Source organism: Suricata suricatta, chromosome 5 (genome assembly GCF_006229205.1).
Source record: "Suricata suricatta isolate VVHF042 chromosome 5, meerkat_22Aug2017_6uvM2_HiC, whole genome shotgun sequence".
Classification (NCBI taxonomy): domain Eukaryota; kingdom Metazoa; phylum Chordata; class Mammalia; order Carnivora; family Herpestidae; genus Suricata; species Suricata suricatta.
In genome coordinates this window covers 35,224,777-35,246,076 of record NC_043704.1, presented here as the reverse complement: position 1 = coordinate 35,246,076, position 21,300 = coordinate 35,224,777, and the positions used below count along the sequence as shown (strand labels likewise).

At 34.0% G+C, this 21,300-nt stretch overlaps 1 protein-coding gene across 3 annotated transcripts in view; it reads left to right on the top strand.

Annotated features, from left to right (window-relative positions):
• The window catches only part of GBE1 (1,4-alpha-glucan branching enzyme 1), a 267,548-nt gene that overhangs the window by 38,735 nt on the left and 207,513 nt on the right, over window positions 1-21,300 (top strand). For all 3 annotated transcript variants that reach the window (XM_029939144.1, XM_029939143.1, XM_029939145.1), the window contains exon 2: window positions 11,784-11,953. In XM_029939144.1, coding sequence (XP_029795004.1) covers window positions 11,784-11,953 — 170 coding nt within the window. The remainder of the gene's footprint in view (window positions 1-11,783; window positions 11,954-21,300) is intronic.

Sequence of the window (21,300 nt, the reverse complement as noted above, 5' to 3'; positions counted from 1 at the left end):
ATTGAAAAAATCAGTAGTATAAGTGGACCCACACAGTTCAAACCTGTGTTGTTCAAAGGTCAACTGTACAGAAGCACAACCCTGAAATCAATGGTATTATTTTTCTACTTTATTAATGGGCAAGCTGAAACTCTAAGATCATGAAGAAAAAAAACCCAAGATCAGTTTGCTAATGGGCCTAGCAATTGAACCTAATCTTTTATTTCTAAAGTCTATCTTTTCTGGTTGGCACATAGTAGGTGGTCCATACCATACGTGAAATAATTATTTTAATTAACATCTAGTCCCAATTCTCATGAACACGGGCATTGGTAAGGATTATAATAGTGAGAAAAACTACTTGAATAAAAACCACAAACATGCGTGATGCTATCAATGTGAGTAGAAATGAGATGATGGGAAGTCATTGCCATCCACTCACTTTTGATTAGTTCTAAAGCACAGAATGGTCTGCATCCATCTTAAATAGTGCTGACTGCGGAGGGGGATGTGTGTTGGCTCCTGGCGGCAGTTGTGTCTTTATTGGGTCATCACATCCCCGTTTGCGATTTACTTTTGTGGTTCCATATGTTTGATCTTGATATAGCACCAAGTTGATGAATCAGATTCTTATGTGAGATAATGTATTTCCTTACAAACTGGTTGTTTGGTCACACAGTACCTTCAGGAGGAAGGGCGAAGAATTTCTGTGAGGACTCTTTCCCATTTTCTATATCTTAATGGTCAAAGTTGGTCCCCTGGGGCCTTTATTGCTCTGTGTTGTAGAATCTGACCTCTACCAGTAGAGGCTTTACAAGCCACATCCTCCTTAAGGCCAGTCAGAGGTGGAGGGCCAGTGGGACTGAGTGAATCAGGGAGTGTAGTACAGTTACGGTGCATTGTAACTCTCTTGTATTTTAAGATTTTTACTATGGATCTCAAATGCAGGAATCAAATTTAATACATTTATTTTCCTAGTGGTATCTTTGTTTCATGCAAAGGTATAATGCTAAGCATTTTTAGATATATTATCTCACTTGATTGTAAAAGCAGTCTTATGAAGTGTAGGTTCTGTTACTATTCTTAGATTAGGAAATTTAGTCTTATAGCTGGTAAGAGGTAGGACTGGGATTCAAATCCCAGCATAATAATTCTAATCTTAAATCTAAATCTAACCATCGTGTCATCATTGCTTAGCTACAATGTAACAAGTAATAAGTGCTCCCTAAATATTTGTTCACTGAGTGTTTATTATGTGCTAGTATTTCAGGTGCTTGATTACATCATTATGCAAAACAGTTTTCCCTGTCTTTGTGGAATTTATATTCTAGCTACTTCTGTTTTCTGGTTATAAGCCATGACCAGTGACTTACGTACGTTTTTCCCACTCTTTGCTTTTTGCTTTACTGTTTGCATATATACATACCAAACAGTATCTTGAAGTCATGGGCTTTGTGATGTCTTTCATCTCGGTGTTTGTAGTGACTCGCATAGCCCTGGATATATAGTAGATGTTCAGTAATACATATGGAATAAATGGATGCACTTCACCACTCCTTGTTCCTCCCCTTTACTTAAACATCATCTGGTGTTTCCTGATAGATGAAGTTGAGTATACACTAAATTGGATAGAGATTAGAAGTGTGACTGAGATTTTATTTTTTAAAATTCTTTAATTTCATTTATTTTGAGAGAGAGAGAGAAAGTGAGAGCAAGAGAGTGCATATGAGCAGGGGAAGGGCACAGACAGAGGGAGAGAGACAGACAGAATCCCAAGCAGGCTCTGCACTGTCACAGGGCTTGAACTCAGGAACTGTGAGATCATGACCTGAGCTGAAATCCAGAGTCAGACTCTTAATTGACTAAGCCACCAGGTGCCCCATAAATGTGACTGAGATTTTAAATGGAAGTTTTGGGAAATTTACACATTTGTTGATTAATGAGATTTTAAGCATTTAAAAATAAGGAACAACATTTAAAAACAAGAAACCAAATATAGTATAATACCAATTTTAAAATTCTTTTCATTAATCAGTCTTATATAACAGAAGCATCTACAAAGCCCTGTGCCTTTAATATTCATTCAGTCTATTTTAATAAAGATTTCATGAACCTATGGACTCTGCCTACCAAAATTCATCCTGGAAACTGCTCCCTTTAAAACTTGTGTTTGACTTTATCAGTTATCTCCTTTGTAAAGTCTTCAAGGGTTTTCATTTTATTGTCTAGCTGAAAACTGTCTTCTGCATCCTGATTGGCTGCTCGATCCCTTCCCATTTTCTTGCTCTGGCTACACACAGCTATTAGTCGTCATATTAGCAAGGACTTCTAGTTCTTACACTAGTAATATTCTTCTCTGTTAGTTCTCTGGCTTTCAGAGTATACTGTTCTTGGAAGGTACAGCATCCATGTCAGCTACTCCCTAAAAGCCTTCTCTACCCTCCTTTTCCACTAGTGACTTCTGTCGTTTTTCTTATTCTTCTGTGCCAGTGGTCGCTGATCCCAGCCCTCTCCTGTCATGAGTGGAAAACTCTTCAATTGGATTGATGGACTTCTAAATGAAAGGATTTTTTTTTTTAAATGTAACTGGATTATTTGCACACAATAAAGGTATTTATTCTATAATAAAAATATTGTGTTTTTTGTGGCTATGGAATTTTTATTCTTAGTTAAAAGATATAATAAACTCTGCTTTGAAGTCTCACATGCCTGAGTCTTCATATATGGGTAATTTTTAATATTCTGCATAGTTTTCACCTGAGAAGGAATTTTCTGCCAAGCATCTTGAAGTCTACTTGAAGGTTGATTCACAAAGTTATTTTTTCTTTCAAAAATCCCATTCTTCTTTCTTTTAACCTTATTTCCCCACTCTTTAGCTATTAAAAATACTGCTTGACCTTTTACTTCTGTGCATTTTCTTGCCTCTAATCCAAGTCTCCTCTAAAATCTTGAAAACGAAGCTAGCAAGGAAAGAATTTCTCCCCTGGGTTCCTTAGGTTTCATGACCACTCAGAAACACTTGAGAAAGGATTCTATATCCTCAACATTTCTAGATAAGGTATGATCCATCTCTCTTGACTTATCTCTTATGTTCACAACTCTGCTTGAAATTAGAAATTCAGTACTGGTCTAGGATGAATTATCTTCCAGGAGAGCAAAGATTTCAGTTTGTTTCATTTTTTTCCCTAAATTTATTTCTTGCCACTTCTGTAAAATAACTATTCCCCTCTCCCTGCAAGTCAATCCAACCTACTTAATTTTTCCCCAGACTCTCCATAATCCATGCATTCAAGCCCGTATGGAGTACTTAGTGTATGTTATGTGTTAGTGTGCCTGTATTTGTAATTTTTCATAGCAGTAAAAAATAGTTAAGATTCTCAAATGCTTTTAGAATTTGAGGGGAAAAAATCCTTAATGTTTGCTAATAGCTAACATGTATATTAAAATGTAAATAAGTGCTATAAATAAAAAATATATAAATTAGAAAGTATCCTACAGCATTGCGACTCATCGAGGTGGAGAAAAGTTGCAATCAACAGTTACTCAGCACTTGCTACTGTGAGGATGGCTCTGGGGGCGATTTCATTGATTCCTTTGCCCAATTTAACAGGGGGAGAAATTAAGGAAACAGGGAGGTTAAGTGACTTGTTCAAGGTATGTAACAGGGTTGGGATATAACCTACTCTTTACTTCTAGAGACTAAGCTGAATCACTTAATTAAAAATATTAATGGCCTTGTGAATGAAACTTTTAAGGACATCCTTTAAAAAGAAAATGTGACATTTAACTTAAGATTTTTGTCTTTTTACGAAGTATATCTCTTGCGATGAATGGTACTTCATCTCTGTTGCTTGTTACATTCTTGACCTCGGACAACTTACATATTTATCTGTGTCTCTGCTTCTTCCTTTGTAAAAGTATTAAAAACATCAATGTAGAGATCGAATCTGATACTATTTATAGCATTTTATATCTGTACAGAATGCTAGTTGCTATACTAACTTTATGTTCTTTGGTTACTAAGAATTTGACCTAGTTTTTAAATATCCTATAAATTCAAGCAAAATATTAAGAGATATGAGTGTAGCAGGAGAGGGTATGGGCATGATGAGCCTGCTGTCTCCTCCGGCATGTTCTTTTTTGAGCCATAGTGATTTCAAAGTGGAATGTGTATTTCTGTATCAGAAGCTATAGGGCTGACCTTGAGGGAAGTCAAGATATCTAGTTAAAGTACTATAATGCTATAATCCTGTTTCTGTTGAATTTTTAGTAAATAGGACATTTGTACATATGAAAGTTCTTAGGAATGATTTTTAAAAATTAAACCTTAAATAAATCTACAGTGTGTTTTTAAGATATTAAACTCACATTAACAAGAAAATTATTACCACATTTATTTAACCTCCCAGAGTTTGTATTTTTTTTAGTGAGTAATTTTCCAAAATAATTTTAAATCTGTTTCCTGTTTGACCATTTTATTGAAAGTTGTTACTGTGTGGTTTAATATGGATTAGAGTTTTCATACACCAAGAATAATGGCAGAATGATATCTGTAAGAAGTAAAAACAAAACAAAAAACAACACCCCCATTTTCTCACAGGGCTTTGAGAATATGAGTTTGCATACTAGTATCTCATTATATCTACAGACTTATTTTGTGTTTGTTTTGTTCAGGTCAGTCTTTTAAGGAGTTTTGAAACATTGCTAATATTTAATTTAGGGAGAGTTCATAGAAAAATCTCAGATTTTTTTTTTTGGTCCCTGAACAATTATTTGATCTGGCAAATCATGCATGGTAACAATAGGTTGTAGCTACTAAATAGAAGGTTGTGCTTTTCAGCGGGTTTACAGTCTCCATCTCACCAAAGCTCCTTTCTGCTTTGTTTTTCATACTGGAAGACAAACTTAACTTTTTTGCTCATCAGACTTGTGCTTTCGTGTTTCTTATGAGGTGCAACTCCTCATGTATGTGGTACCTATCTGGTTTCTAATGGTGGTTTAGTTTGTTTCCTCTGGGGTAAGGACATCAGTGAGACTGGGCTTATGCCACTTTGTTAAAAGCTGATTTGCTTAAAATTACAGATTAAATATAATTTTTATATTTATAAAACCATGGATGTATGTGCATGCACATGTGCCTGTGTGTGCATGTACATGTGTGTATTTACATGTTAGGTATACATACAATACAGAAGGGCAACTCAACACCAAAACGCCCCAAACAAATAGTTAAAAAATGGGCAGAGGACCTGAATAGACATTTTTCTAAAGAAGATATATGGATAACCAACAGATGCATGAAAAGATGCTCTATGTCACTCATCATCAAAGAAATGCAAGTCAAAACCATGAGATACCATCTTACACCTGTTAGAATGGCTAGTATCAAAAAGATAGATAACAAGTGTTGACAAGGATGTGGAGAAAAAGGAACCCTTGTGTACTGTTCATGGCAATGCAAATTGGTGCAGCCACTATGGAAAACAGTATGGAGACTCCTCAAGAAATTAAAAATAGAAATACCATACAACTTAATAATTTCACTACTGGATTTTACCCATAGAAAACAAAAAGACTGATTCAAAATGATATGTGCCCTATGTTCATTGCAGTGACTACAATCAACCTAATTGTCCATCAGTAGATAAATGAGTGAGAAGAAGTGCTGTGTATACACATACACGTTGGAATAGTACTTAGTTAAAAAGGGATGAGATCTTGCCTTTTGCAACAACATAGATAGACCTACAGGGTATTAGCTAAGTGAAATTAGTCAGAAAAGACAAATCGCATATGATTTCTTTTATATGTATCAAATCAAATGCACAAACAAAAAGCAGAAACTGACACATAAATACAGAGAACAAACCGGTGGTTTCCAGAGGAGAGAGGGGTAGTAGGATGGGAAAAATGGGTGAAGGGAAGTGAGAAGTACAGGCTTCTAGTTATGGAATGAAAAATCAGGAATAGAAGTTACAGCATACACAGAATAGTTAGTGGTATTGCAATAGTATTTTATGGTGACAGATGATAGCTACATTTATGGTAAGCACAGTATAGCATAGACCTGTCCGATCGCTACATTGTACACCTGAAACTAGTGCAGCATTGTGTCAAATATACTTCAATTAACAATATAAAAGGGGGTCATATATAAAGTATTCCACCCTCACCTACCACTCCTATAGGCCACTTCAGTTCACTGGTTAGGTTATGTGGCATATTTCTGTCATTAAAGCAAATTTGGTGACTGTGGTGGTGTTAGGAAAGCTTAAGGCCCCTCCCCACCCCAGGCCATGGGAACCTAACCCCTGGAATTGAGGAGCAGACCCTGTGACAATGGATCTGCATGCCACCCATACTAGATCTATATTTTTTTATGCAAAAAGCTACTTTTCACAATATTGTTCTATAACTTCTTTGCCTAAACATGACATTTTTGACACCTTTGCATATCAGCTCATTTCTCTCTACCCCATTCTTCTTTATGACTCGTGTGTAATTATTGTTTGGAAGTCCCACAGTTTAGTCAACCAGTCTCCCAATTGTTGATCTGGTAGGTTATTTTCCATGGTTTTGTGTCATAAATAGTGCTATAATTATTATCACTGTTCACCATAGATGTCATTACTTTCTTGTTCTATTTATCCATAGAGTAGATTTCTAAAAATGGAATTACTTAATGATTTTGAAATTTTCATAGGTGATACCAAATATTTCTCTAATTTATATCCCACCAAACAGTATTTGGGGATGTCTTTTTTCCTGTACTCTAATCTGTTCACACAGACTATCATGTTTACTGATTTTTGTTTTAGGTAGAAACTAGAATTTTTAAGTTCAGGATTTGTGCTTCTTTAGTTATGTATAAATTTGAACATCTTTTCATATGTTTATTGGAACGTTTGTAATTTTTTTCAATGAACTGTTGGTTTTATTTATTTTTAATTAAATGTTTATAACTGTGATCTTGATGTTATTTTGGTTTCAGAGATCCATTTTTTAAAAAAAATACTTATAAGTTCTAGTATTTTATTAGATAAGAGTTCCTTTCATTATTGATATGAAATACTCTTTCATTAGATATTTAATTTCTACATATGCTGAAGGCTATTTCAAGGACTCAATTTTGTTTCATATATCGATTTCAAATAATTTCAATTCCTCAAATTTCACAAACAGTTTTGCATGCCAGTAAAATTCCTAAGGAATACTATATAGAATTATGTAGATGTTTTAATGATATTAAAAATTATAGAGTTTCAGAAATAATTCTTTGTTTTTATTTAAATGGTGCTCATTTCTTATAAATGATTGGAACAATGCAAGGGAGATTATAAAAAGAAACCATGTGAAAAATGTTGTCACTAATATTTGGAGAACTTTATTCATGATATTTTTACATGCTTAGATGTAGGTAGGAGAACAGAGAAATATCTTAATAGATAGAAATAATGAAACATAAGAAAAACATGTTAAATTTAAATTAAATCATTTGAAACAAAGAAACTGAAGTGAAATGAAAGAAATGGATGAAATTTATATACAACTTCTTTATACTCAAAATTGTTATTTTCTAGAGTTCACATCTAAGGCCAACAATAGGATTAAATCACTTATAATTGTACCAAAAAGAATAAAATACCTAAAGGATAAACATAACCAAGATGGTGAAGATCCGTACTCTGAAAACTATAAAACATTGATGAAAGAAATTGAAGGCGACACAAAGAAATGGAAGGATAGTCCATGCTGATAGATTGGGAGAACCAGCAGTGTTAAAATGCACTATCCAAAGCAATCTACAGATACAATCCCTGTCAAAATACCAACAACAGTTTTTACGGAACTAGAACAAATAATCCTAAAATTTGTGTAAGTCACAAATACCCCAAATAGCCAAAGCAGTCCTGAAAAAGGAAAACAAAACTGGAGGTATCACAATCCCAGATTTCGAGATATACTACACAGCTATAGTAATCAAAACAGTATGATGCTGACACAAAAACAGACATAGATCAATGAAACAGAAGACAGAGCTCAGAAGTGAACCCACACTTTTATGGTCAATTAATCTATGACAAGGGAGGCAAGAATATAGAGTAGGGAAAAGTTTCTTCAACAAATAGTGTTGGGAAAACGGAATAGCTACATGCAAAAGAATCAGATTGGACCACTTTCCTACACCATACACAAAAGTAAACTCAAAATGGTTAAAGACTTAAATGTGAGCCCTAAAACCTTAAATTTCTAGAGGAAAACATAGGCAGTAATTTCTTTGACATTGGCTATAGAAACCTTTTTCTAGATATGTCTTTTCAGGCAAGGATAACAAAAGCATAATTAAACTATTGGGACTATACCAAAATAGTTTCTTCTGCACAACAGAGGAAACCATCAACAAAACAATAAGGCAACCCTTTTGAGTGGGAGAAGGTAATTTCAAATGATATATCTGATAAGGGATTGATAACCAAAATATATGAAGAACTTCTACAACCTAACACTGAAGAAACGAATGCAATTTAAAAACCAGTGGAGGACCTAGATGGACAGTTTTTCCAAAGATGGCATACGGAGAGCCAACAAACACATGAAAAGATGTTTAACATCACTTATCAGGGAAATGCAAAACAAAACCACAATAAGCTACCTGTCATACCTGTCAGAAAGGCTCATAACTGTTAGAATGGCTAAAATAAAAAACAAGAAAGAACAGGTGTTGGTGAGGGTGCAGAGAAAAAGGAAACCTTGTACACTGTTGGAAGGAATGCAGCTGGTCCAGCCACTGCAGAAAGCAGAATGGAGGTTTCCCCCCTAAATTAAAAGTAGGATTACCAGATGATCTAGTAATTCTACTCCTGGCCAGTTACCCACGGGAAATGAAAACGCTAATTCAAAAGGATATAGGCACCCCTCTCTTTATTACAGTCTTATTTACAAAAGCCAAGATATGGCCAACTCAAATGTCCATTGATAGTTGAATGGATACAGAAGAAGTGATATATGTGTATTATTTTAAATATGTACACACACACACACACACACACACACACACAAACACACGCACTACATTATATTACTCAGGCATACAAAAGAGTGAGATCTTGCCACTTGCAACAGCATGGAGGGACCCAGAATGCTAAGTGAAATAAAGGAGTTGCGGAAAGACAAATGTCATATGATTTCACTCCTATGTGTAATTTAAGAAACACATGAACAAAGAAGAAAATAGACAAATAAAAAGCAGACTCCTCTATAGAGAGAAAAACTGGTGGCTGACAGAGAGGTAGTTGGTGGGGTGAATTGGTAAAATGAAAGGGTTTAAGAGTACACTTATTGTGATGGTCATGGAGTAATGTATAGAATTGTTGAATAATTGCATTACACATTTGAAGCTAATACAACACTGTATGTTAATTATACTTGAATAAAAATAAAGAGATTAGGGCGCCTGGGTTGTTCAGTTGGTTAAGCATCTGACTTTAGCACCGGTCATGATCTTGTAGTCTGTGAGTTTGAGCCCGCATAGGGCTCTGTGTTGACAGCTCAGAGCCTGGAGCCTGCTATAGGTTCTGTGTCTTCCTTTCTCTCTGCCCTTCCCTTGTTCATGCTCTATCTCTTTCTCAAAAATAAATAAACATTAAAAATCTTTTAAAAAGATTAAAAATATAATGAAGACAAACAATTCTAGTTGATCAGTTACTCTTTTAAAATGGGGGTCTGACTACTCCTATATTTTCTTCCATTTTCCTTTCATCTCGTTTTTTTATAATAAAACTTTTAATTTATTTATTGAGATTTTTTTTGTTGTTGTTGTTATCACATTCACACATTTACACAGTTGCCTCATCTGTATTTACTGACTCAGGGCTCAGCAACACAGCTGCAATGACAGTTAATTCCTCTGTATTCATGTGTTTAATCTTTTAATTGCCTAGTTTTGTTTTTGCTTCCCCCTTCAACCATAGTTCATTAGTGTCATAAATTTAAAATTATTTTTTAATTTGACAAAACTTAAAGAATTCCTTAGGTTTGACTAGGAATTTGTCTCATAGAATACCCTTAGGTTATTCCCTTTCCTTCTCAGAAGTGTGTGGATTTGGCATTATCTTCTGGTCTTTAATGTAATATTCCTTGGGGGAAACAAAATAAAACAAAACCAAAACCTCCCCCTCCTTCCTTTTTTGTAGCTAGTTGTCTGGAGAGTTGTTTGTTTATCCTTTGCGTTTCAATAGCTTAAATTGGGAGGTGTTATAAGTGTGACTTTGTGTGCTTTTTGTTCCAGATTTTTCTTAAATCACAGTATGCTCTTTTTAATATGAAGATTTAAGTCTTAAGGTAAAATGTTCCAGCTTTATGATTTTGACATCCATTTTATTTGTTTTTTTTTCTTCAGGGTCCTTATACTAGCTATCCTTATTTAGATTATTGTTTGTCTATTTTGTGTATCTCTTAGCTTCTCTTTAATATATTCAATTTCTTTGTCTTCTCTGTTTAATTATATAAATTTCCAGTTACTTATTCATTGAATAATTTGTGATTTTTACTGTGTGTGCATTTTGTTTCTTACCAATTCTGATTATTTCCAATGATACATTTTGTTCTTCATTTTGTTTCCTTAGGTTACTAGAGTCTCATTTTATTCTCATTCTATTGTTTTATCATATAATCCCACATCTCTTTTTTTTTTTTTGAGTTCATTTTTAATTAAGTTGAAATACAGTGTGAAATATTTGTAAGAATTTCCACATCTTTGGAAGGATTTATTTTCTGTTCAGTACACTTGGAATGCCCTTCATTAGTCGGCTTCTCAAGCTTTGTATATTCCTTGTATATACCCCACTTGGATTCATGCCACCCTCCTGGGGTTCTCTTGCTAACCCCTCAGGGTCTGGGGAAGTGCAGGGAAGCTTATTAGCATTGCTCAGTTCATTGTTCTGGAGCCTTCACTTCTAACAAAAGTACCTACCACAGGTTTCACATCTCCAATCCTAGCTTCTCCCTAGGTTTGTTGGTGCTAGTGAAAATAGTAGCATTTTTTTGGTATAGCTGTATGGGCTTGAGTCCTGGGAGAGGGTCAGGAACAAGCAGGTGCTGTCTTGGTTCTGCTTGGGAAGGAATCTTTGGTTTCTTCTCGTGGCCACTAGCTTTTACAGTTTGTCATGATGTAGTATGTTCTTTCCATGCTTAGTTGCTATAGGACAAAGCTCAGCAAACTAACACAGAGGCCAAATTTAGCCAATAACTGTTTTATAAATAACGTGTTATTGGCTCCAGCCATACCCATTCATTTACATATCGTCTGCAGCAATTTTCATGCTTCAGAGAGATGGTTGAGTGGTTGTAAAAGGACCAATTTTCTATCCACCGTTTAATAGGAAAAGTGTGCCAAAACCTATTGGAAGGTAATTTTATTTATCTTGCTGGCTTTTGACTACTTTTATTACTTTAGGGGTTAGAAGAGGGACATGTAGGGATCTTCCTTCATTATACTCATTTGACATAGAGGTTGCTATAATGCTGATTTTAAAATTTCATGGAATATAGAATAATCATTTTCTCTCGTATACCAAAATGCATGAAATATAAAAATGAGATTTGTTCAGTTTATTTGAGATAAGAATGTTTTTATCCACTGAGGCCCTGAGGTAACTGCTACCAATAAGTGAAAGTATTCACATTATTCCTCTTTAATATCTTTTCTTCCCTTTTTGTGAATAAGAGTAAAGCATTTGGTTAATTATAGTAGCTTGGAAGACAATTTTATTTTCTAACTTCCTTCTTTTGCACTTTTTTTAAAGGTATAAGCGGTTTAATGAGACTTTGAACAACATCGGGGAGAACGAAGGTGGTATTGATAAGTTTTCCAGAGGTTACGAATCATTTGGTGTCCACAGATGTGCCGATGGTGGTTTATACTGCAAGGAATGGGCCCCAGGGGCAGAAGGAGTTTTTCTTACCGGAGACTTCAGTAAGTGTTTGAGAGAATTAAAGTCCGCTGTACTATTTTATTTATTTACTTAAAACATAGATTTATTATATTTCATATATTTAACTATATGAAGATGAATGATTACACGTATCTGACTTTTCGGATAGAACCGAAGACTTTAAGTCTTCACTTGCACGCGGTACTGGTGTCTCTGCTGTAATGTGATACATGTGTTTCTGAAAAACTTTTATGTTCTGTAAAATCCTGTATCAGAAGTAACAAAGTTTATGAGAAGACTGCTCCAAATTTATTCCACTTTGTTATCAAGGCCTGACAAAATCAGTAACAATCTGGGTAAAAATAGTGGGGGAAGTTAAATCTCCACTAGCATTCACACCTGGTTAGCTGGCATTGTAGTTCTTGGGTGTTCTAGAGTCCAACTTTCTGTTTTTGAGACCTCATTAAAAGTAGACATCTAATCTAGGGGGTAAACTTCATCTCTGAGTTCTTTTTGTTTTCTTTTTCTTTATAATACAATCTCAGTTTTTTTTTTTAAACAAATACCATCTCAGCCTTGTTATTTGCACTGTTAATTTCATTAGACAACTGACCCTATGGAAAGCACAGTTGGGCTACAAGTCATGTGTCTAGTGGGAGGAGGGACCTATATGTAAATAACTATGATACATTTCCCTCAGTTTTATTCTAATGGTATAAATAAATTACTATAATAGTGACAAGGAAGAAATCTCAGTTTTGGAAGTAGAATAACAAAAAATAGGCTTTGGCAAAATATTCATAATATAAGGAAGTATCAGAATGATAATCATCCTTTAGTGCTCTGTGAGTGCTGGAGTATTTAAAATTTGATTTTACCAGATTCAAAGTCTGCATGTTATATATTCCATTTATATGACATTCTAGAAATGGGAAAGCTATAGAGGCAGAAAACAGACTTGTCAGGGTTTGGAGGTAGGAGTTGTGAGCTGATTACAGAGGAGCATGTAGACTTCTTGGGGTGATGAAAATACTTTATGTCCTAATTGTACTGCTTGTTACATGACTGCATACATTTGTCAAAATTTATAGACCTGTACTCATAAAAGAGTGAATTTAATTGCATGTAAATTATACTTTAAAGAAGCTGACTTTTAAAAAGTTTTGGTTTTATATATGTTGTCTAAAGTAGTATTGTCTAATAGAAATATAATGTAAGCCTCTTATGTAATTCAGAGCGTTTAGTAGCTATATTAAAAAAGCAAAGAGAGGACAGTTGAATGCATTTTAATAATGGTAAATTTTATTTAACCCCATATATAAAATATTTTAATGTAATGAATATAAAGTTTATTAATAGGGTATTTTTGTTCTTTTGTATTCTTTTAGCTCTAATATTTTTTGATTGGAAATACTCGATCCATATTTAGATTTAATAAAATTTATTTTTAAAAAATATTTATATTTTGAGAGAGATAGTACAAGCAGGAGAGGAGCAGAGAGAGAGGGGAACATAAGATCTGAAGCAGGCTCTGCACAAACAGCAGTGAGCCCAATGTGGGGCTCAAACCCATGGATTGTGAGATCTTGACCTGAACCAAAGTCAGATGCTTAACCAACTCAGCCACCTGGGCACCCCTTTAATAAAACTTTCAATTTAAGAATACATACCCAAGTGTTTTCAAACATAATTAAAAGTTCTAGTAACTGAATTGAATAATAATTTTACAATTATAATTTAATAAAGTAGTTAAAATTAAATAAAATTTAAAGTTCCGCTTTTCAGTTGTACCAACCTTATTTCAATGCTCGATAGGCCCATGTATCTATTAGCTGGTTCCCTCATCAGAAAACATAGGTCTAAGAACTTCCAGTTCCCCCAATTAATGATTTTTTAATTTATTTATTCATTTTTGAGAGACAGAGAGAGACAGTGTGAGCAGGAGAGGGTCAGAGAAAGAAAGGGAGACAGAATCTGAAGCCGGCTCCAGGCTCTGAGCTAGCTGTCAGCACAGAGCCCGACGCAGGGCTGGAACCCACCAATTGTGAGATCACGACCTGAGCTGAAGCTGGACGCTTAATGGACTGAGCCACCCAGGCACACCCCAGTTCCCCAAATTAGATGATGTAAGCTGCCTGTTTCTTGAGGGTTATTGAAAACCTCATGGAGAGTTTTGTGAAAGATCCTATGGTCTGCTGATTCAGATTAGTTTTGTTTGCCTGACGGTAATCATGAAATATATTTTGGAGATAAGAGACTCCTCACTGAAATTATTGTTAAAAAGTCCTTAGTACTTTTTTCTTAAGCAGAAACACGGTTTTTCCCCATCTTCTCTATACAACTGCCTCGACTAGGAGTTTGTTGGTAAAAGACCATTTAGACATTAACCTATTGTTAAGACTCTTTGGTATTCTATTTCATTACTTCTTTCATGGCCATTTATAAGATTGAGAAGTATTGACTGAGAATGTTAAAATTAAATTCTTACACAGACATACCAACACCAGTATAAGAACCTCAGTGAAACTTAGGCACTTGTATCAGTGCCACATATTTATGATTAAACCCACGGATTAGGCTTTAGAAATATAAAAATATAACTATATGAAAACTAGATTTGGGAACTATCATGTCTAAAACTGATTTATTGGAAGTTGTGCCTTATAAATATAGTTGGATCATATGTGCATTTGGATAATTGCATTTTAAAAGTTTATTTAGAATTTAATGCTTATATATTAAAAGTATAATAATTGAAAAAAAATTTTGTAAACAGAAAACTAAAAATTACCTTCTTCCTATTTTAATGTAAAAATGTCCTGTTAATTTTTTTTCCAATTCAAGTTGATTTTAAAAAACCCTTTGTGGTGTATCACATTATTTAAAATCTCTCCATATCTTTGGGATGCATTTGGTGAATTATTTTTATCAAACTATATTTATTTCGTGTTCAAGAGCACAAAGAACATCAGATTTAATCAATGAGCCTTTATTTTTACTGGAGAGATGGGAAAGCTGAGATAAATGAAATTGTGATTGAAAATAGGAAATGACAGTATGCTGGGAAAATTTAAATGACTGATCTATTTTCCTATCTATTGAAAGAACAGCTTTTCTGCCCAAAGTTGCAGCCTCAGGGTCTCTGTATATATGAGATCTCAAATTTCTCACTAAGGAGATTTGACTTTTTAAAGAAAGTTAGAGTAGAATCAAAATGTGGGGTTGATAATGCATGTAAAAAAATACTTCTGTGGAAAAATGTATATCTGAGTAGTGAGCATTAATTTGATATGACTGTGTAGAGCACAGAATATTGATGATAATGAGAACATAGCTGAGAATATACCCTTAAATAACTGAACTAACTATGCCTTTTTTAACATTAGGAATTCTATATTTTGTTTTTCCCTATTTACATTCTCTTTCTTTCTTTCTCTTTCGAAGAGTTGAGCAAGAAGAAAGTCATTTTTCTTGAGCTTTTGCCCAGGATCAAAAATAGGTTAACAATTTTCTTGTTATGTTTCTAACATATAAATTTGTACTAAACCAAAAGGAAAAGAAAATGTACATTAATTAGCTAAACATCTTTGTTAAAAATGTGTATGAAAATTAAAATGTTTTTGGTAGTTTTGCTGATCATATTAAAATGCTTTAGAAACATTTAAAATACATTTAAAAACATTTAACTGTAATTATGACTGTACTCTTATTTATCAGATGATGGGTTGACAAAGTAATAAACTCAAAAGGTCCTATAGAATTAATCTCCAACTATAATAACACTGATCAATTCTTAGAATTCTATTCCTTACTTTGTGATGTAATGTAACACAGTTAGCTTAACTTTCTGTATATGTACTTGAAATATCACCTTACAAAAGCCCAATTGCTTCTTTACCTATTGGCAGAGATTTAAAACGTAACATAATTTTGTTTATATTTTTATTGCAAAAGTATAAATATAATTTAAAACATTGCTTTTCTGTACCTTCTTCTTCTCTCAACCCCCAAAGATAACATAATACAGATCTTTAGACACCAGCAACAAAAACTTTATTTCTACTAATGGTTAAATTGACTGTTACTTATATTTAGCTGAAAAGGAAAATTTTAATTTAGTTTTTATCTGAATGACTAGACATTTGTGGTGTTTTTTCAGAAGGATTTAAAATTAAAGAATGCCTAGACTTAAATTCTATATTATGAAAAATTACATCTGTAATCAAAATACTTTACCGCACTATGATGTCTTTCTCCTCTTCTGATCATTTTAGAAATGTACTGCACTAAATGGTTTTATTTTTTGTGTGTGCTTCCTCAAAATATTGCTGATAAATAATTTATTGTTCTGGTGTATGTTTTTTTCCAACTGACTTGATATTTTTGTACAACTGCTTAGAGTAGTCAAATACAAATGATCTTTAAGAAAGAAATTGCCCAGAATTGGTATGGAAAAAAAAAAGTTTGAACTCATAATTGAGCTCTTGAAACATGGTTCTACCTTTGACTCGGTAGGGGTAAAGCGATGCTGTTTGTCTTACCTGCTTAAACTGAGTTGTGATAGATACTAACTAGATTGTAAATATGAAAACATTTTATACCTTATTCAGTGCAATGGAAATATTAATTGATGAGATTGAAAAAAACTCCCATTTGTAATGGTCTTTTTTTTCTTCTTAAAGAAATTACTACTAATTTCAAATGGCAGTTAACTCTTGCAAGAGTCAAATGACTTAGTCTCTGTTTTGCCTAAACCAAAACAGATCTAGCTTTTGCCATCCACATTTTTAAAACTTGGAAAGCAACTTCACTTTAAGTATATTATACATATTTTTCTTTATTTGAGAGAAAGTGAAACAATCATCTCTCCCTCTCAGTCATTTTTTTACAAACCAGCTTTTTAAGCAGCTGCAGCAGCAGCCCAAGGCAGTGGATGTATAATGGCATTCATCAAGATTGGAGTCTTAACACCCAAAAAGTATTTCTGGGCAAGCCAGAAACTACTTTAAAGGTTGAGGATGAATTTCTAAAACTTTGAATCATCTTCAATACAGCAAAGATTCATTCTTTAGAAAATTAAATGTGATTTAAAATATACTTGGAGTTTCGGAACCAAGCCTGGTTTATTGCAGGTTGCTAAATAATTGAAGAAAACTAGGTGCTTTCCAGTCGCTAGATGATAATAAGCAGAGAAAAAGGCAGTAAACTACCTATGTCAATATAAAATAATTGGGTTCCACTTGCTATAACTGAAAACATTTCATTTAAAATTACTAAGTCTGGGAGCTATGCACTTTTCAAATAACCTAAATGTCTATCACTGATAGACTTAAAAAAAAAAAAAAGAAAAAGAAAAAAAACCACCCTGAGTCTTATGCCTGTAGAATAAAGGAAGCATAGATATTTTTGCAGAGTAGGAAGGATGTTAGGAGAATTTTACCTGTTTCCTGGACAAAATTTATCTATAATTTTGTTTTCAGTTATACAATTGCCCGGAAGTTTATATCATCACAAAAAGCCTTTGTATTTCTTAATCCCACATCTTATGAAACCGCGTTTTCTACTCAAAGTGTACTCTGTGGATCAGTGTGGTTCCATACACTAATTGTCTTACAATCATGTATTGCCAGAAATTGGGATTGTATGCATTCAGAAACTTTAATAGCAGTTTTTTTTCCCCCTGGTGAATCAGATAATGATAATACAAAAATTGGCATTAAATTTTGAAAGTCTTTCTTCTTCTAATTTTCTAATAATATATTATTACATTTTACATAGGATTTGGTCTGTAATAGATTGGAAAAAATAAGTAACTGATCCATAATCACAGGTAGTTAGAGAATAATTGATCTGAAAATTAGTGATTATTTATTGGTGTATAAGCCTTTATGGTTGGAAGGTATACTTGTCCTTTGTGTTCTTTTCCTTCAGATAAATCTGTTAGTCAGCTTTCACTGTAGTGTGCCATGTTACACAGAAACTCTTAAAGCTTTGCAACAACAAAGTCTACAATTATCTGCTGTGGTTCAGTCCTATGGGTCAGATTCTTCCCAGGATCAAGGGTTCTGGAGCAGCGCCTGTGTGGGACATGCTAAGCTTCTGACAGAAAGAAAGAGCAATGAAGGAAACCTGTTAGGACTTTCAGAGCTTCAGCTTAGAAGTGACAAATGTGATTTGCACTTCCATTTCATTAACCAAATAATTTGGCCAAGCCTTATGTCAGTAGGGCATGGAAGCAGAATCTTCTATGTATGGAAGCTCATGAAAATTTGGGAATAATAGTATAAATGACCCTCAATGCAAAAAATGCATCATGGCAAAAAATATGTCATGGCAAATCACATACATGGCAAAAGGTGGCAACTATGAGGTAGAACTGGAAGACTTTAGGACTATTAATCAATTCAGCACCGATGCTGAGAATTGGCCTCTTCAACATATGGAAACTTAAAGTAACTAATCAGCCAAGGCTTTTTGTAGGAAGTTATAAGGAATTTCTCTAGCTTTCCAACCTGATGTTGATACTTTCACCCCTTTGATCAGTTTTCACGGATAGATTGTTTGTTTTCAACAGAGTAGTGGTTTACTTAGCTAATGTCTACTTACCAAACATACTGAATTTGCTTCTACTTGACAGGCTCACCATAAATGATACCAACAACTTTCCTCAGGATACTGAGCACACATGGACAGTAAGCTATAGTCTATACATGTATGCACTTCTGCTCCTGCCAGTTACCTTGAGTGCTTATTAGCCAGTTTTCCAGCCCATTCAAATCCTGTGAATGCCAATTCTTCTCATAATAATTCTACAATATAACATTATCTAAAGAGATGAACTACAACTGTGACAGCAAAGAAAATTCTTCAGTGTTGGGGAAATCTCAGCAAGAAGTTGGAAAAAAATGATTCCGAATTGAGTATGCCCAAGCGAACTGTGAGACCATGATAAAAATCTAACAATTCACATGCAGATTACTCTGTGTGTACCTTTTAGCTTTCTTTCCATTATGATCCAAAGGGAATTGGAAATATAAATGTTGCATTGTAGGTTTAGGTTCATATAAGAAAGATACTAAAACTCCTAATCAGAGGACCTTTACTCTTATATCAGAAATGCCTTTTCTCTTACATGAGGTGAAAATTTATATTTCTATTTTAAGTTAAAGCAAATTTTTTACTGTTTGTGTATATGTATGTGTGTGTACATATATATATATATGCACATATATTCTATATGCATATTTTCTCATTCTCTGCTTTAACCGTTATTTTCAATATATGTACCATTTTCTGCCCCAATTGTGCTGGATAAGAGAGCTCTGTTATAATGTCTAATGGGATTATTTTTATAGGGAAGTATCCTTGCCTCTTGGGATTTTAGGAGATTGCTGTTAGGACCTTAATGCTAGAAGGCAGATTTCGAACTTGGTGACATAAATGATAATTTTCTAGCCTTGTGTTGCTTCTTCATAAATAGCCAGTTAAAAGTTTATGGTGTTTGGATTTTACAATACTTTTTGTTAGGTTTCAGTTTTGGTGTTTCCCTTGCAGTTAATATTTGTAAAATTACTTGGTTTATGGTTGTTCTTCAGCATTTGTCTTTTGAAGTTTTTACAGTTTTATCCATTAAAATGACATTATTAAACACACCACTTACACAAAGAATTAATATTATTCTTTTATCAAGTTAGATGTTTCCTTAAAGAAGTGCTATTTTGGTTTTTAAATAGTCCCATGTGGCCTTAAGTACAACTGATGATAATATCTATAAACATCTCTGTCTCTTGATCAGATGAAACTATTCATTTTATGTTCAAATTGTATTATTCTAAGAAGCTGTCACTTATGATAGACATTTTAGGCAATTCCAATTTAACTTGTGATTTTTTTATGCCACACATAACATACCTGAATATCGTTTTGCCTGGTAGAGAGGTTTACAGGAATGTAGTAAATCTGTAAACGATGTATAGCACTGTTTGTTTTGCTTATCCAGACCCCCACACAGGTCAACTGAGAATCACTGATTAGTCCTGAAGCTTTGTCTTTTGTATTTTGTCAGGCTTTGAATATGTAGCTCTCTCCTCGTATCCTTTCCATCTTTTTTCCTGCGACGACTAGCTTGTATTCTTTACATTTTCAATTTCTGTTCAACTATTTTTTTTTATTAAAAAAAACTGGTATGTTCAAGCTTGAATAGATCTTGAAAAAATATAAAAAGGAAAACTTTGGTTCTTTATTGCTTGGCAGTCCCTCATGTGAAACTGTGAAAATATTAATTTTAATTAAAAATTAATGTTTATTTATTTCTGAGAGAGAGAGAGACAGAGCGAGCAAGAGTGACCACAAACAGGAGAGGGGCAGAGAGAGAGAGGGAGACAGAATCTGAAGCAGGCTTCAGACTTTGAGCTCTCAGCAGAGAACCTTGGGTGGGGGCTCGAACTCATGATCTGCAGATCATGACCTGAGCCAAAGTCAGAATCTTAACCAACTGATACACCCAGGCATTCTTATTAATTTTAATTTTGACTGCCAGAGGCCATTCTCTCATGATAGGTTCCTGAAAAAGTCACTTAGCCATCTTAGTTACTTATAACTCAGTGGCAGAAGTACCTCAGATGCATTATTTAGAAATTAGGAACCTGAAAATAACACTACATTTTTTTCAGCAAATGTTCAATGCCCTTGGATAGTGATACAGTTGTGCAATGTCACTGCCCAACCATGGAGACGAAATGACTTTTGACTAAAATTTTGTAGGCTTATTTCATACTCCTACTTCTTATTTATTTTCTTTCATTATTATTTTTTTAACATTTTATTTCATGGTGTCTTCTTCAATCTCTTTCATAAGTTTTCTATAGTTTTCATCATATAGGTCTTTTACATCCTTGGTTAGATTTTCTCCTACGTATTTTATGGTTTTTTGTGCAGTTGTGAATGGGATCAGTTTCTTGATTTCTCATTCCACTGCTTCATTATTGGTGCATAGGAATGCAACTGATTTCTGTACATTGATTTTGTACCCTGCAACTTTACTGAATTCATGGATCAGTTCTAGAAAGGCTTCTGGTGGAGTCTGCCAGGTTTTCCATGTAGAGTATCATGTTATCTGTGAAAAGTGAAAGTTTGACTTCTTCTTTGCCAATTCTGATGCGTTTTATTTCCTTTTGTTGTCTGATTGCTGATGCTAGGACTTCCAGCACTGTGTTAAACAACAATGGTGAGACTGGACACCCCGTTGTGTTCCTGATCTCAGGGGGAAAGCTCTCAGTTTTTCTCCATTGAGGATGATATTAGCTGTAGGCTTTTCATAAACTGCTTTTATAATGTTTAGGTAAGTTCCTTCTATTCTGACTTTCTCAAGGGTTTTTTTTTTTTTTTT